Consider the following 17214-nt stretch of genomic DNA (forward strand, 5'->3'; position numbering starts at 1 on the left):
TTTGTGGGATAAAAGCAAATGAACAAAGGGAAAGCAGCCAGAGGATTCTCAAGGCAGGAGTCACGCTGCACAAAATATCCTGAGGCCCGCCCAAGGACAGGGTCTAGACTGTGTCAGAAACTGAAACGACCAGGCTGGCAAGTGTGAGTCCTGTCTGTCACTAGGGGTCCAAAGTAGCTACATGGGTGTCCTTGATCAGGTGTGAGTTACCCCAAGTCCAAATCCTGTCACTGAAGACTTAAAATTGGCCTAGAGTGGGATTACGGAGAATGATGGCTTTCATATTCCATGTTACTGTTATGAGACAAATCTTTACAGTGAGTATATATTTATTAGCTTTAGTAATAGTAACAAATCATAATTTTTTCCACTAAAACGTATCTGTCTGCATAGTTTCCAAAGAGAACAAGGTAATTTAAATAGAGAACTGCTTCAAGTTAAAAATGGACACTTCCAAGAATTGAAGAGACAATTTTTAAAAGTCCCCTCATCTGGCAGAAAACCCCATGACCACCACCACACATACCTAAAAATCATAAAAGTAGTAGCCTCAGTTATCCGGGACCCGCTTCCCAACTTAGTGACGACGACTCTATTCGGTTGTCTGTAACTGACCTTTCTTGCCCAGAAAGAGCTCTGTAAAACGTTACAGGAAGAGACACCAGCACAGGCTTCCTGAAGGGGAGCAAACCCAGCGCTGCACAAGCAGGGAAAGTAAATACCCACGCTGGGCTTCTCTCCACCACCCAAAAGAGGTGACCAAAGGAGGAAACAACAAAAGTCAGCTCCCACTTCTCGTTTTCACTCGAGTCCAGGAGAGCTCGGGACTCGGGTTTGTTTCTGCGCTCTGTTGTCCTGAGCGCGCCGAGTGAGGTTTCCTCTCCTTGCCTACGGATCGCCTGCAAAAGGAAAACTGGCATCTCATTTCCTGCCGCTCCCCTGGGAGCCCTGGCTAACCACCAGACCAGAGGCAAGCTTGCGACGCTGCATTTTCACGACTGGTAAAAATAATACAATTAGCCGGGAACGCGCACGGAACAGTTACCCTGTCTGACGCTGTACAAAGTGCTGAAACGGCCCTACACCATTTCATCCTCCCAGTCACCAGGAGGTACTACTATGATCCCCACTTTCCATGTAAATCACCCGAGGCTTAGCAAAGCTATGTAGACTTCTCTAAAGCTACTCCCCTAGTAGAGCTGAGATTTGAGCTCACGTCTGTTTAAATCTGGAACTGGAGTTCTCAGTACCGCCTGTATTTAAAGTTATCTTCCCGCAAACTCACCACATGGAATCCCCTTTCCTGCGTAACACCTACTAATAGCATACAGAAGCAGGGTTCTGCGTTCCACATCCGTAAAATGTAAAATGGGGATAACGGTAATACAGAGACACTTTGGGAAGCTGATTCAAAGCCGTGATTCTCAAACCCCCAAATACATACTGATCTCCAAAACCCTCCAATACGTACTTAAGTCCACAAATGAGGAAAATAAGGAAAATGCAATGAGTCTTTCCTAAACCTAAACTTTCTTCAGAGACTATCCTTTATTCCAAAACAATGCCCCCACACTTCTATGATGGTAAGAATTATATATGTTATAATGTCTAATTATACATATTATAAAATGTTAGCAACCCTATGTTTGGTCCTTAATTTATTTCAGAAACATTCTAGTTTGAAGTATAAAAGCATGGGACCCTCAGTTAAAGCTTTTTTTTAAACTGCATTCCTGGAGGTTAGGATTGTGGAAAACATCTGTATAACCTGCAAGGGGAGTATTTTCTGTTTTACAGTTGTAAGTGTAATTGATAATGAACTATTACTTTCTCCTTGCCATACGCTTCAGTACAAGAGAAAAAGTATTTCACGTTAGCAGGGTCTTTATTACAAAGAGGAACAAGAACACTTAATCTAGTTTTATGTTATGAATGCCTGAAATGCAAAAATCATTCTCCTTCTTTTGCTCACTTATAATAATCCCTGCTGTACAAGATGAATATAAATGTAATCCTCTGCCTTCCTTTCAAAAGCACAGTATCTCCAACTGTTAAGTCTACTAACAGGCTTCTTTCTCTTTTTAGAACTTCAATCAAAAAATACTTTAATAATCAGAGGGGTACATTTATTAGAAATACTGCCATAAACTTTGAATATCAATGTGATTAAAAGCAATCTTGCACTGAAATACTACGGTTTAAAACGTGAAATTTCACCTCTCCTTTTTTTTAAAGGATTTTTTTTAATGGCACAAATCCCAGATGATTGTGTTCGCTATCTGCTGCAACTTCAGCTCTCATTTAATCTTTTTTAAGCCAATTGCTTCTAATGCCAACTACGTACACTTCCCCTCTTCCCAAAAGAAAAGATTTTATAAAAAGAACTGTTAAATAGAACATATAGACTGTTGTAAAGTGCAGCAAGGAAAAGGCTCTGCTTTCTTTACTTACAAAAAAAAAAAAAAATTTTTTTTTTTTTTTTTGTGGTGAAGGTCAGTCTTTCTAGACGACAGTAAGGAAAACAAAGAGCACAGCAACCTGCTCCAGCTCATGGAAAGTGAGTGCAATTCTAGAACGGGCTTCAGCACGTGGGCCGCGGTGTCAGGGACATCTGGGTTAGAGGGTCTCTTACATGCTTTGTGATCTTGGTGAGGTCCCTCACGTCTCTGGGCCTCAGTTTTCCCATCTGTTAAATGGAGATAATGGTAATACCTACATCACTGGGCAGCTGTGAAGAATACCTAAGGTAAAACCTATGTTGGCCCAGAGTAAAAGTTCTCACCGAACCCGAGTTGTCCATATACAACAGGAACACTGTGAGACGTGGACGTGAGCAAGCAGGATGCTGTTACAAGGAAAAAATGAGCCCACATAACAAGCAGGTCACATTCAATAAAGATGCATAAATTCCCCGTGCTTCCCTCCGGAGCTCACAAGAACCAATCTATTTATGGGGTCCATTCAGCTAGGAAGTCCCATCCTACTACAGCAAACATGCATGGTTTCCATTAGCTGCGAAGCCTTGTGGGTTGAGGAATTCAGCGTGGACTGTGCCAGGCAGTACACTTCTCAGCAAACACAAAAGCAAAGAGGTGAGATCGAACGATGCAGTATGCCGTACTCATAAATCAAAAGATGTGTTTCCTGACGAATCCACCTTCTAAGCCCCAAGACCTCCAACAGGGCTTCAACTCCTCTAAGCCAACTCAAGGTCAGAAATTCTGAAGAATGTGTCAAGTACCCTCTTGAAAATCCCATGAAAGTTCTAGATTCTTACTATATAGGAATTTAACCGAAGCCAAGCCCCATCCTCACAGCCCAAGGCTCTTGGAAGCTGAGACAGTCACAATTCTGTTAATGTTCTATATTTGAATTGCCCTGAAACAGGTATATGCCCTAGAAAAGTAGCAGGGAATGACAAAAGTGACAAAAATAGGAAACTTCCCACCAAAAAGCCCTACATACATTCTTCCTCTTATCTCCTTCTAGCTCAACATATTTCTTCAATGTTGAATTAACTTTTGCTTTAAGAATAGTGGATTTTACTACTTTGAAAATCCTCCATCTCAAAACAGAAAGTTCAAGGAATACTAGACTCCCATTCTGCGGAATGAGTTCCCCTTCATTAACCAAGAGACTCATTAAAACAGGGATGGCAAAGTCTTCCTGTAAAGAGTCAGATGGTAAATCTTGGGTTCAGGGGGCTGCATGGTCTCATGCACACCTACTGAACTCTGCGGGTCACTGCATGGAGAAAGCAGCCACACACAGAGAGTGAGCGAGCGAATGGACGGCTGTGACTACGCTCCAGTGAAACTTCACGGGCGGATGCTGACATCTGAAATTCACACATCTTTCCGCAGGTCATGAAATAATCATCTTTTCAGAGTTTTTATTTCAACCATTCAACAATGTAAAAAGCATTCTTAGCTAGTCTGCAGGCAGGGTTTGGCCCACAGGCTACAGTGTGCATTCAAAGAGCTAAGTTGCCACACTCGGGGAAAGAATCCTTCCATCAGAGTGTCACCTTCTCTAGGTCTACCGGGGCTCTCTCACTCCTGGGTTAGCGCAGACCTTGCAGGCAGAGATTTACACACATGAACCAGCAGCAAGGACACCGCTCGGTGTCACTGCAGCCCCAGCACTCATCCAGGGAGTGTCAAGGTGTGGGCGACCTGCGACTCCATCACCTGAGTACTCCTTAAATGTGTATTAATGTGTGTCTGACGCACTGAACTTGGATGGCACTGAATCCTGTCTCCAGTTGAGATGCCGGCAGGCAACAAGCACTGCCGCCCGCACTCTTGCGTGCTCACGGGGGGATCACAGGTGGCAGCAGGCGTGCCCCTGAAGGCGCAGCACACATAAAGACTCCATCTTGTAGGACACAAGCTGAAGTCCACACAAGCACAAAAAAGAAAACCAAAAGAAATGATATGATGTCTGGGACGTGCTTCAAAATAATTCAGTGTGGGGAGTACAGTAGAGATGAAACAAGATTGAGCAGTGACTCATTAGCTGTTTAAGCTGTAGGAAAGATATATATATATGTAAATATATATATATATGGAGGCTCATTAAAATATTTTCTCTACTTCTGTAAATTTCAAATTATCCGTAAGAAAAAGCTGGGGTCGGGTGGTAGAATATAAGAGAAACAAACACTAAAGAAAAACAGAAACACTCTTTACTTCAGGGAGAGGGTTTTCTGCCTTATAATGTCGCTACTTTAACAGGCCTTCGCACAAATACCTATTTGTTTTCAGTTAACTGACTATGAACAATTTTTATTCCCTCAGAAAGAAGAAGGTGGTACTATGTTGACACCATGTTGACTGAGGCTGCCCACCTCCCTAGTCTTTTTTTAACCTAGTTGCCTGTAGGTGCCAAGCAACCTCTTTTCTATCTTGCCCTAGGCTCAATTATGTCCCTATTATTTTTACATGGAAGTCACCTGTCATCAAGTGTGGGTATCACCCTAGGTTGCCATCCTACTCCCTTGCCTAAATATCAGAGATAAGAGAGGTGGTGTCCTGTCTGCACTCTTTCTGGGAAGTGTAAATGGAGTGTTAAACTCAGGACAGAGACACAGGAAGAACTGAAAGACAGTCCCTGGCCTCCCCTGGGGCCAGAAAGCACATCTCCCCACAGAACAGGGACCTGTTTTTGAGTCACAACACAATGGAAAATTGGTCATTTGAACCGTTCAGTCTTCCTAGTAGCCCAGTTCATTCATTTTGGGGGAAAATATTCACTGAGCACAAATGACGTGCAGGAGCTGAATATATCCTGGATCACTGACACCTTTGTCCTCTGCAAGCTTGCACTCTCATGAAAGGGCCGTCACATAATACACACATTCAAATGGCAATAGGTAGAGAGTTTGAAGGAAGGAAAAGTGCAGGGTACTTTGATACCGGACAACAGGTGGGCTTAAGAGAAGAATGACTTCCCAAAGAAAAAATCCCTTTTTCTAATTCCACTGTTGACTTCCACAATCACACTATTTATTTTGCTTCAGTTTGCTGATAAATTAAGACATTCAATGTTTTCATTTTTTAAGGCTCTCTATATGTTTAGGTACTAATAATATGGACATCTTAATCAGTTAATCATACCAATTAATTTCATCTAAACATTATTTTGTTAAATCTACAACTTCAAAAATCACCTTTTGAAAAATGTAATTTTTTCTTGAGCTTTGTTTTTTTGAAAAAGTTAAAAATGGATTATCAATCTTTTCCCACCAAAACCAACTATGCTATCAAATAATACTACAAATTACAGAATAAAACAAACAGGCCAATAAAAATATGGGGATGCAGATGAAAAATAGGCTGACCTCTGAAAGATAACTGAAATTTTATCCCAACATTTGCCTACTGTGCTGATAGGAAGAAAGGGGGGTGACGTATTAGCTAAGCCACAGATAAAGTCACTGTCACCTAAATCAGTACTTCCAACCCCTCCCACAGCATTAACCCCTTGGAGAGACTTGCCATGAGGGAATTGGCCAAAATAAGCCACAACAACAAAAAGAAAAGAAAAAAAGACAACGATACAAGCTTAGCAGTTTTCAATTTTGGGGACGGAGGTACATGAAGAATCTTTGAGACTCCAAGATAAGCTGGGGAAACTTTCCATAGAAAGAGGACCATTTTGCACTCAATTTCAAACCCCCTGAAGCCCATGCAAGTCCCAGGTTAAAAACCCCTGACCTAGAGAAATACCAAATTAGGAGATCAGGTCTAAGATTATCAGTGGTTGAAAGGAATTAGTATGTACTGAGTCATTTCCCATGTTACCTACTTTAATTTTAACCCTTACCTATGGGAAATAGGTATTCTCTCTTTTTACAAAGAGGGACAGTTTGATTCTGAAAGGTAAAACAACTAATGTAAGGTTAAGCAACTTTATCTCATACTCAGATTTCTAACCCCTAAGGTATACAGCCGTGAACTGGAGAATTCAAAAAGTCTGGTCAATACTCCTAAATGTCTTGTAAGATGGGAAGTTTCTGACCTAGTGCTTCATTCATATTATCAATGTTATCTACATATTTCTTCTTGCTTTAACTTTGTTGACAAGGGGAATTAGTATGAATTCCCAAACACCTTTTATTGGCAGGAGATAATCTCAGCCAAAGACAAAGGATAACTTTTGAATAATTTTTGATTATTTAAAAATGCATTTTCTATGGTGTATTTATACAATGGAATACTACTCTGCCACAAAAAGAACAAAATAATGCCATTTGCAGCAACACAGATGGACCTAGAGATCGTCATTCTAAGAGAAGTAAGCCATAAAGAAAAATACCATATGATATCACTCATATGTGGAATCTTAAAACAAAAAAACAAAGGACATTATGAACTAACTCATCTACAAAACAGAAACAGACTCGCAGACATAATAAACAATCTTATGGTTATCAGGGAAACGGGGTGGGAAGGGATAAATTTGGGACTTTGAGATTTACAAATGTTAGCCACTATATACAAAAACAGATTTTAAAAAAGTTCTTTTTCTATAGCACGGGGAACTATGTTCAATATCTCATAATAACCTTTAATTAAAAAGGTTATGAAAATGAATTTATGTATGTATATGCATGACTGGGACACTGTGCTGTACACCAGAGATTGGCACATTGTATTCAACTGTACTTCAATTAAAAAATAAATATAAACAAATAAAAATGCATTTTCATTTCTTAAGCAGCCTGACATGAACTGTTAGGGGGAAAAAAGGCCCACTGTGTTAGCGCTGAACATCCTTACTCCTGGATTTTTAAACTATCCTAGAAAATCCACAAAATCACAAACGAGTCAAGAACTGACTGAACGAAAAACTTCATCCTCTACTCAAAACAGGCAGGAAGAGTTTCGGCCATCCTGGCTGCTTCAGCATCCTCTGAGGGGTTCAAGCAGCTTACAAAAAAATGGCACCTCTTACAGTCACTAACAATTTGATAAGTCAGAAGCACACACAACCAAATCTATAATCACTTTGAGCCTCAATAAAGTAGTCAAGAGATCCTAGACCTTCTTGGTAAAATCTATTGATGACTATTTCCCAACAGAAAACAATAAATACAGCAAAAAGTGGGTCCAGGCAACTAAATTTGGTTGGGTCTCAGTCCAGGCCAAGATGCCCAGTGCAACACTAATACACTTACTCGTTCTCTATAGGGGAATTACCAATAAGTAGCACCTGTTTTCAAACAGCTTTAGAAACCCTTTATGGGAAATGCATCCACACCCAGAGAATAAAAACTAAGAACAGGAGTGGGTCAGGTCCTCTAAAGTTCTACTCCAACTGCTTCCTGTGAGAGTTGCCACCTAGTGATTTTAACTTTTTAAGCCCAGGCGGGCTGCCAATTCAACACTAAAACCGGACTAACAACTGATTTTTCCTATTGCAACATCGCCAGCAAGTCCTGTGCCTTCCCTCCTTCCTTTGCTCTCAAACAGCAATTTTCACTCTCAAAATCAACTAATTTGCTCTCTAATCTGTTCCAACTGGGAGCTCTCAGACAGCTGCCACTGGTAGTACTCTTCCTCTTAGGGCCAAGAGGCCAATAAATAGCCAGTCGAAAAAAACAAAACAAAACACTGCACGTGAAGACCTGGCAGGCACTAAAAACAAGGAGTCAATGTGGAGACAGAGTAATAATGAATCGACTCTGGACTTTAAAATATTCCACTTGCAAAGTTCTACCTATTCTGGGGCCATGGACAATAACTATGCCAAAATAAATGGCCACCCTAAGAAAATTGTTCTGGGAATATAAACTCTGTTTTGAATACCAAATCTCACTCAAGTCCTTGTCCACACTACCACTGAAGGAACAGCTTGAACAAAACTTAAAGGTGACTGGCCCCCTGAAGCTCTCTGAGCAGGGTGCGCCCAAGCCTGGATTAGGCATTAGATAGTCAAAATGACTATTCACAGAAAAAGAAAACCTGCAAGAAAACCTGACAGTTCCAAGACACCTGACCTTTCATCTGGAGGCATCCTTTAGCAACCGACATTTCTCTAGAGTATGCTTCTCCCAAACAGGTTGAATAAAAACTGACCAATAATTAATGTCTGATTTCACTAGCTAAGTGCACTAAAGGCTTGTTTCACCTCCGCTGATCTTGGCAGCTCACAAAAAGAGAGAAAAAAAAAAATCCGACCAACTGGTCCTCATTTGTGATCCTTTTGATGAACCTTTGTAACGTAAATCCCATAGAAACAAGGCTGCACAGGTAAAGCGTCTTTTTTAAAGTTCAAAATTCATTTTGATTGCCGGCAGAAAATTTCAGGTGGCAAAGATTCCTTTCCAGGGCCCCCTAAGGCATTCGTGAAAATGTTTTCCGAAGCTGAGAATGCCTTCCTCCACACGTGTTTCTCCGTAAGGGGTTTAGACCCGAAAGGATCTCGGAGTTAAACTCAGTGCTGGTCCCCAGCGCTCATCACTGAGCAATGTTACTCAACCTGCACCCAGCCAGAGCTCCACAGAAGGGTTCCGGACGCCCCCCTTACAGGAAGCCCCCGGAAACCGGACTTTCCAAACGCTCCGTTCTCCCCCTTCTGCTTCCTCAGGCAGCATCCTCGCGTGCCAGGGGCGGAGTGGGTCAGGTGGGCGCAAGCTCCCGCCCTGGTAAGCCGGCCAGGATACTTCCCCCGGGCTTGTACAGACTCCTTCAGGGGGCTGGACTCACCTTCGCGACAGAGCCCCATGACTTCGCGGTTTTTCCCAAACTCCTTGAAACTTTCGTCCAACTCCGTCCCTAGGAGATACACACACACAGGAGGAGGGGAGAGGCAGGTCAGTGGCCGGGAGTGTGACGCAAGCTCACGCAAGCACGGAGTAGGTGCAGGCACCTCCGCGTTCCCCAACCGAGCGATAGCATCTCTGACCCCCGAGGGGGCGGGTCACGCGAGGGGGGAGGGGAGCAGAAGGGTCAGAGGATGGGGGAACGGGGGGCGTGGGGAAGCGGAGGGCGTGGACACTCACCGTCCTTCCCAGGAAGTTTGGAAGCCTCGACCCACAGATTCCACGACTGTCCCAGCATCGCTTCGGGACTGGGCAGGGGCCGGCGCTCCCCGACAGTCGCCATTGCGGCGGCGGCGGAGGCCGAGGTGGAGGCGGTGCCGGGGCCGCCGTCCTCCGGCCGTAGGCGCCGCGGCGGCGGCGGCGGCTGCCGCTGGGGCTGCGGAGGCTGCTGCTGCTGCTGCTGCTGCTGCTGCCGGGCGGCCGCGGCCGCTGCTCCGCCCGCCGCCGCCGCCGCCGCTCGGCGCGGCTCCCCCTTGACGTCATCCGCGGCCCGCTCCGACATTCTTTCCGCTCCTACAATGTAACAAAAAAGGGGGAAAAGAGTCGCGCGGGGGCCGCTTTTAAGGAGGCGCCGGGGAGTTCCGGCGGCGTGCGCGGCCCGCGGGCCGGGTGGGGCGCGCTGACAGCGCCCCCGGCCGCCCAACCCCCCAGCCCGCCTCCTCCCGGGCCACCCCCCGCCCCGGGCGCAAAGTCCGTGGCGCGGGCTCGCTTTCGCTTTCGACTCCGGCGGCCCCTCGGGGGAGGGGACGAGCGCCGGCGGCCAGCCACCGCGGCGCAGAGTCGCCAACCTGCCTCCGCCGCGGAGACCCGGCGCAGAGGCCGGCTCCCGGAGCCGCCCCCGCCCCCGCCCCGGCCCCCACCCCGCCGGCCCGCGGCGGGCAGGCCCAAGACGCACCCCCGGCCCTTGGGCTGCCCACCCTGAGGCCGCTCGCATCCCCGGGCCGGGCCCGGCGGCCCCGCTCCTTCCTTCCGTCCGCGCGTCCGTCCGAGCGGCGGCGCCCGGCCGGCTCCCTTAAGCGGAGGCGCCTCCCGCCGCCGCCTCCTCCCCCTCGCCGGTCCCTCCCTCTCTGCTCGCTCCGGCGAAGTTTGCACGTCAAGCCCCCGGAGTGGAGCCAGGGCAAAGTCGGAAACGCAGCCACCTATGGAGGAGCCGGCCGGCTAACCGGCCGGCCCCGAGACACCAGCGGGTGGCGTCGCTGTCGGGCCCTCCTGCCCGGGGTCCGACCCGGGGCGCAGGGGCCGGTTCAGGGAGCACTTCGCTCTCCGCTCCTGGGCGGCCGCGCTGCTGTCAAGAGCGTGGATGCGAAACCGCCGCCGAGCGGACGCCGAGCGTGGAGGAAACCAGGGGCAGGTGAGGAAATGCCGCCCAGGTGCGGTCAGAGGTGTTAGCCTGAAGCCCGCGGTTCGCCCGATGCCCCACACTGGAGGGCGCAACGTGCTCCCGGGGAACTTGAACCCGTCCAGCAAAGAGGAGACCATGAAATTAGTGTAAGATGGAGTGGAGGAGAGATCAAGGCGAATCCGTTTACTTGTTTTGGAGACACTACCCCAAATTTCTCTATTTCTCCTTCCATTGCTCCTAGGAGTTACTCATTCACCACCACCTCCATTCTAGCTGATTTTTAATTCGAGTTGTTGGTCTCTCCCTCTTTATGATTGTCTTTGGGCAGAACGTGAACCCAAGGGCTTAGGTGCATGTACAGCATTCCTAGAAAATAAAGTTTTGTTAGATTCTGTTTACTAAATTAAGCATTGGCCCACGAAATTTAGCACCCCTCCCCAATACACACAATGCGCACAAAGCTTTTGCTCAAGTGATAGGTAAAGACGGTAAAATAAAAAGCTACTTAATGAACAAAAAGCATGTGAAATACTTGAAACAGTAGCAGACCACACCAAGCACGTTCAAGTAATCGTTCCTATTATTACTGTTACTTCAAGCTAATGTGAAAAGCTGCAACCTGAGACAAAAACAATGATTTTAATCATCACGTTTCACAAAGCATTAATATCAACACTTCAGAGGCATGTGTCATAGCTGCTTGCTTAGAGGTGCTTTCTCTACGTTGGGAGAAAGCAGGTTTATTCATGCTTTTTATCTAGAACAGCTGCTGTCAAGACAACCTTCGAAATGGGAGAAATACTTGCAAAAGATGAGACTAAGAAGGGCTTAATTTCCAAATATATAAACAGCTCATATAATAAATAATAATATTAATAATAACAACAACCACTACCATCCAAAAATGAGCAGAAGACCTAAACAAATTCTCCAGTGAAAACGTACAAATGGCCAATAGGCACATGAAAAAATGCTCAATATCACTAATTATCAGAGAAATGCAAATCAAAACTACAACAAAAACTGACCTCACACCAGTCAGAATGGCCATCATTAAACGTCCACAAATGATAAATGCTGGAAAGGGTGTGGAGAAAAGGGAACCCTCGTACACTGTTGGTGGGAATGTAGTTTGGTGCAGTGTTATGGAAAACAGTATGGAGATTCCTCAAAAGACTAAAAATAGACTTACCATATGATCCAGCAATCCCACTCCTGGGCATATTTCCAGAGGGAACTCTAATTTGAAAAGATACATGCACCCCAGTGTTCAGAGCAGCACTATATACAATAGCCAAGACATGAAAACAATCTAAATGTCCATCAACAGATGACTGGATAAAGAAGTTGTGGTATATTTATATAATGGAATATTACTCAGCCATAAAAAAGAATAAAATAAAATAATGCCATTTGCAGCAACACAGATGGACCTGGAGAATGTCATTCTAAGTGAAGTAAGCCAGAAAGAGAAAGCAAAATATGATATCACTTATATGTGGGATATAAAAAAAGATAAATGAAGTTATTTAAAAAACAGAAAAAGACTCACAGACAGGAAAAAAAATGGTTATGGGGGGAGGGTGTGGAAAAGGATATACTGGGAGCTCGAGATTTGCAGATACTAATATGTATAAAATAGATTAACAACAAGGTCCTACTGTATAGCACAGGGAACTATATTCAGTATCTTGTAGTAACCTATGGTGAGAAAGAATATGAAAACAAATTATGTATGTTCATGTAAAAAAATAATAGAACAGCTGGTGTCATAGAGGAGGCCAACTTCTCTGCTAAATAAAGACCAACTTACAGAAACATAAAAATGTGTAAAGAAAAGTAAAAATTAATATGGAAATGTTATTGCAACCTAAATTTACCACAGGGCTATTGTAGAAAGTATCTGTTTTAGGTTCAAAATTTAAAAGCTTTAGTTTAAAAAAAAGTGTGTGTGTGTATATATATATAATTTTTAAAATGTTTAGAAATAACTGTGTAAATTTTTTTCTGGATTGCATACTAACAAAAGTTCCTAAAAGTGAAACTGTGGATGCCTCCTGTCCTTATCTCAGAAGCAGTAAAAACAGAACAACCAAAAATAGTACAAATGATTAGAAGGATTTTAAAAAAAAATCATTTCTAAAGCTTTAACTTCCTACATAAGAGCGTCAACGAGAAAAACATTGCACGGGTAAAACATATAATTTCCTTGGTAATAAGGCTTCTAACTCTTAACAGAGGCCCTCAATCTTGGTCAATTCAGACTTCCAATTTTTCATTCATCCACATCACTGAAAAATCTGTAGAAATATATTAAAAACAAAGCAAAACAACTTCTTGGTTTTCCTAGACTAAAGTACACAATTTATGAATTATTTTGAATTCTGTAATTCTACATTTAAGACAAAGAATTATTTGAATTTTAATGGCATTTAGAGCTGCCATTAAAAAGAAAAGCTTAGGGCCACCCAGCTACATATATACCAAACAGAGCTTGCATACTGAGTACAGCCGTTCTGATCCCTGAGGAGAGGGTGAGAATGAAAATAAGGGGAATTATGGCAAACAGAATTCCTCAAGACACTGCTTGATTTCCCCCTTTTTACATGTGAAAATACTTCAAGATTCATTAATATGACTTCTAGCCAATGGGAGGTCAATATGGCAATTTATAATACTTCAACTTCTGTCCTTTTCCCTGTTTGTTACCCCTTCTTTTTCTTTCAAAGTTTTTGATTGGTTTACTAGAGAAAACAACAGGGCTTAAAATAAAAAATACTATCTTCTTAGCATTATGATAGTTGTTAAGAGAAATTATTGCTAATAATAGCTCTCAATTATTGCACACCTACTAGGTGCCAAGCATTGCTGTAGGGACCTTATTGCATTATCTCTATTAATATTCACAACTGTATACAGTAGGAGTTGTATTACTTACTATTTACAGATAAGGAAAGTGAGGGACAGCTTTGGAGCCAATCCCCATGAATTCTTTCTAGGTTCATATACTGGCTCTTTCACTTACAAACCATATAATGTAAGCAAGTTCCTTATTCGGACCTCAGTTTCCTAATCTGTAAAATGGAGATAAAGCCAGGTTTCCTCTGAGGAGTGCATGAAAACATCCATGAAAAGTACAAAATAACACAAAACAAACACTATAAATAAGTATCATATCACACTGAGTGATTGAGATCAATTCTCATCTGAGAAATTTATTACCAAGTTGAAGAAGATGGGGGGACCAAGAGAATGACAAGCAATTCCTGGTCTCTCCCCACCAACTGTGTCTGCTGCAGCCAGTGCATTTTACCACACTCTCTTCACCCATGAGAAAGTCCTAACCCCTTCCAGAACAGGCAGTCTCTGATATCCATAGTTGGTTTGGGCTTCCCAGTAGTTCGAATGAGTCACCAACAAAAGTCAAAACTGCTAGCTGAGAAAGTACAGTGTTCTGATACTCAAATTTGGGCAACATTTTTAAAGTGTTCTTATACAAAGGGCGCTATCTATAAACAAAGAGTACAACAGAAATTCAAACACTTGGTTTCATAATAAAGAACCTGATGACTTCTTACCTAAACACCCCTCCTCTGCACCCAACAAATATAAAAGAAAATGACCAATTTATATTCATTTAACATAATCATTTTAATATCATAGTATGCCTTGTGTGCTACCACTCAGTTCTCCTACTGGTGTACTTCTGGTGATGTCTTGTAGTTCTGAAGATCTTCAGTATCTGCCTGCCCAAATAAGTGATGTGTTTTGAAGGTTTGAATAATGAGTATGCAATTTATCAAAGAGTTCCTGATTGCCTTCCACCTACCCGGCACTCTGCTAGGCACCAGGGTGAACACAGCATAGTAGTTCCACTGAGGACATGAGAAGAGTGAGAAGTAGGGGAAAAAACTTAATTCATCCAAATGCTCTTATGGAAAAAGCTGTCACCACCAATTAGATTGTATGTGGCTTAAGAACTAGGCCATCAGAAGTGAAACACTGCCAAGTTCTGAGCATTTCATCCCTTCCAGGGATGTATTTAAAAGGTGGCCTTACTTCACCATCCAAAATTAGGGATGTTCCCAGTAGGTGCCAAGGGTAACAAGGTCTCTCTTTACAAAAAGGATTCTTTGCAAAGCAGATTCACTTGTAAAACACTTTGTTCAAAGGCCCAAGGCATCACTAAATGCAAAAAACAAAACAAAAAAACCCTTTAAATCTAGTTTAATGTAAAATGGCTGAAACTGTTCAAAACTCTTCGAAGATGTGGGACCCCGCACAATCAGCCCCTTTATTTAGAAAGAACCACCAGTGCCAATACAACATTTTAATAAACTTGAAAACCAGCAACTACGGTATATTTATGTGTGCAAATTACAGGGTTGGTAACAGAGATTCTCCATTATCAACCCCAAAGGATTGCAGTCATTTGAGTAACAAGAAACTCAGATCCACTGAATTAGGAATGTGTTGCCTTGGGTTTCTTTACTTCCTCCTAAAATTGGCTGCGCCTTTGTTCCTATCCTCTCTCTCTCCTCTGACCGCATGTCTCTCTTTCCTTCTTTCTTCTCCAGAGGCAAGGCTGTCTTCTGCGTATGGGGTATGGCAGGCAAGGCCCCTCCTTCACTGTGCTCCCTCTAGTGAAATACCTTACAGCCTGTCATGAATACATCAGTGTTCCAGTATGGGGAGGACAGTGGAAGAAAGTGAATTCTTTAGCTCTCTCAGCGGCCGGAATTGCTGGATCAAGTGCAAAGTCAGGAATAAGGACATTTGCAAAGTGGAGACTTAAAGATGAATGTAATTATCTTTTTAAAGACTTAACCTGTACACACATATTCATTCTACAAACTGTGGGTCCTTTGCCCAGAAGTTCAAAGCTTTGAATTTTTGGTTTGTTTTCTTAATCATGTGTGTAGCCTGCTGGTGGGAATGTAGTTTGGTGCAGCCATTATGGAAAACAGTATGGAGATTCCGCAAAAGACTAAACATAGACTTACCATATGATCCAGCAATCCCACTCCTGGGTATACATCCAGAGGGAAACTTTAATTCAAAAAGAAACATGCACCCCAGTGTTCACAGCAGCACTATATACAGTAGCCACGACATGGAAGCAACCTAATTGCCCATTGACAGATGACTGGATAAAGAAGCTGTGGTATATTTATATGATGGAATACTACTCAGCCATAAAAAACAATACAAGAATGCCATTTGCAACAACATGGATGGACCTAGAGATGATCATTCTAAGTGAAGAAAGCCAGAAAGAGAAGGAAAAATACCACATGATATCACTCATATGTGGCATCTAAAAAGAAAAGAAAAGAAAAGAAAAGAAAAAAGGACACTATGAACTCATCTACAAAACAAAAACAGACTCGCAGACTTAGTAAACAATCTTATGGTTACCAGGGTAAGGGGATGGGAAGGAATAAATTTGGGAGTTTGAAACTTACAAATGTTAGCCACTATATATAAAAATAGATTTTTTTTAAAGTTTAAAAAAATCATGTATGTGTAGCTACACACAAATTCATTCACCAGTAATCATAAACATTGTGAAAAGAGAGAAAATTTTAAAATACATATACAACAAGTATTAACATATAGCTTTAAACTGACTAACACCCAAATGTTTCCAGGAATTTAATAATGGCCTCTAAACTATTGACAAACTTCACTTAAAATATTCATTTAAAGCCTTTAGGTTAAATAGTTCTTTAAAAAATAGAAAGTGTGAAGTTATAGAAAAGGAATGGAGACGTTGGACTAACATTTAGCTATAAAAAGAGGCTGATGGTAGAGTTGTAGTTCTAGTGCGCTGCCTCAGATGCAATACAATGCAAAGATTAAACACACTGTTAAAAATAATCCCCTATGTCACCTTTGTACCAATACAGCTTTCACTGAAGTGACGGGTGAGCCTCACCATCTTAGGGGCCCAGCAGTTAGCAGCGTGGGTTCTGGAGGCCATCTGCCCAGGCGGAGTCCCTGTTCTACCACTTATTTGCTGTATAACTTTGGGGGAAATCTCAATCTCTCTGTGTCTGTTTCCTCAGCTATAAAATGAGGTAAAACAGGTGTATCTACTTTCTGAGGAGCATTAAGAAAGTTAATAGGCCAGAAGTGCCTTCCAAGTGTTGGCTATCATTGCTAGCGCCATGCCTGTCACGTAGGAAGCCCCCATTCTAATCTAGCCACGCTATGCTATCAGCTCATTCTTGCACAATAAAGCATGGCATGGGTTGTGTCATCCTTGCTCTAACACTTTCAGGGACTCCACACTGACCGATGAACTCAGTGAAAACGTCTCTCCTAGCACTCCAGGCCCTCTACAGTTGTCCCCAGGCCCAGCTCCACATCTACAGTGTTCCCTCTAACAGGTACCTCCAGCCTGAATGCCCAGTTCATAGCTTTGAACATGCTCCCCCTCCAGATCCCTACTCCCAGGCCTTTGTTCACGTGGTAGCGGCATCATTAATACCTCCCTCCCTTGGCTGAAGTCCCATCCAGCCATGTTCCCCCTCAAGTTCCA

The 17214-nt window shown here is 43.2% G+C and overlaps 1 protein-coding gene across 7 annotated transcripts in view; it reads right to left on the reverse strand.

The window, feature by feature from the left end:
- Nucleotides 1–17214, reverse strand: part of ATXN7 (ataxin 7) — a 154103-nt gene that overhangs the window by 103602 nt on the left and 33287 nt on the right. For 6 of the 7 annotated variants that reach the window (XM_064496345.1, XM_064496344.1, XM_064496346.1 and 3 more), the window contains exons 3-4: nt 9509–9841; nt 9213–9281 (exon numbers count right to left, since the gene is read on the reverse strand). In XM_064496345.1, coding sequence (XP_064352415.1) covers nt 9213–9281; nt 9509–9830 — 391 coding nt within the window. In that variant the 5' untranslated portion in view covers nt 9831–9841. Of the gene's footprint in view, nt 1–9212; nt 9282–9508; nt 9842–10245; nt 10325–17214 lie in introns of those variants that run through there. The other variant, XM_064496347.1, reaches the window with a different exon arrangement.

Source organism: Camelus dromedarius, chromosome 17 (assembly GCF_036321535.1).
Source record: "Camelus dromedarius isolate mCamDro1 chromosome 17, mCamDro1.pat, whole genome shotgun sequence".
NCBI classification, from domain to species: Eukaryota; Metazoa; Chordata; class Mammalia; order Artiodactyla; family Camelidae; genus Camelus; species Camelus dromedarius.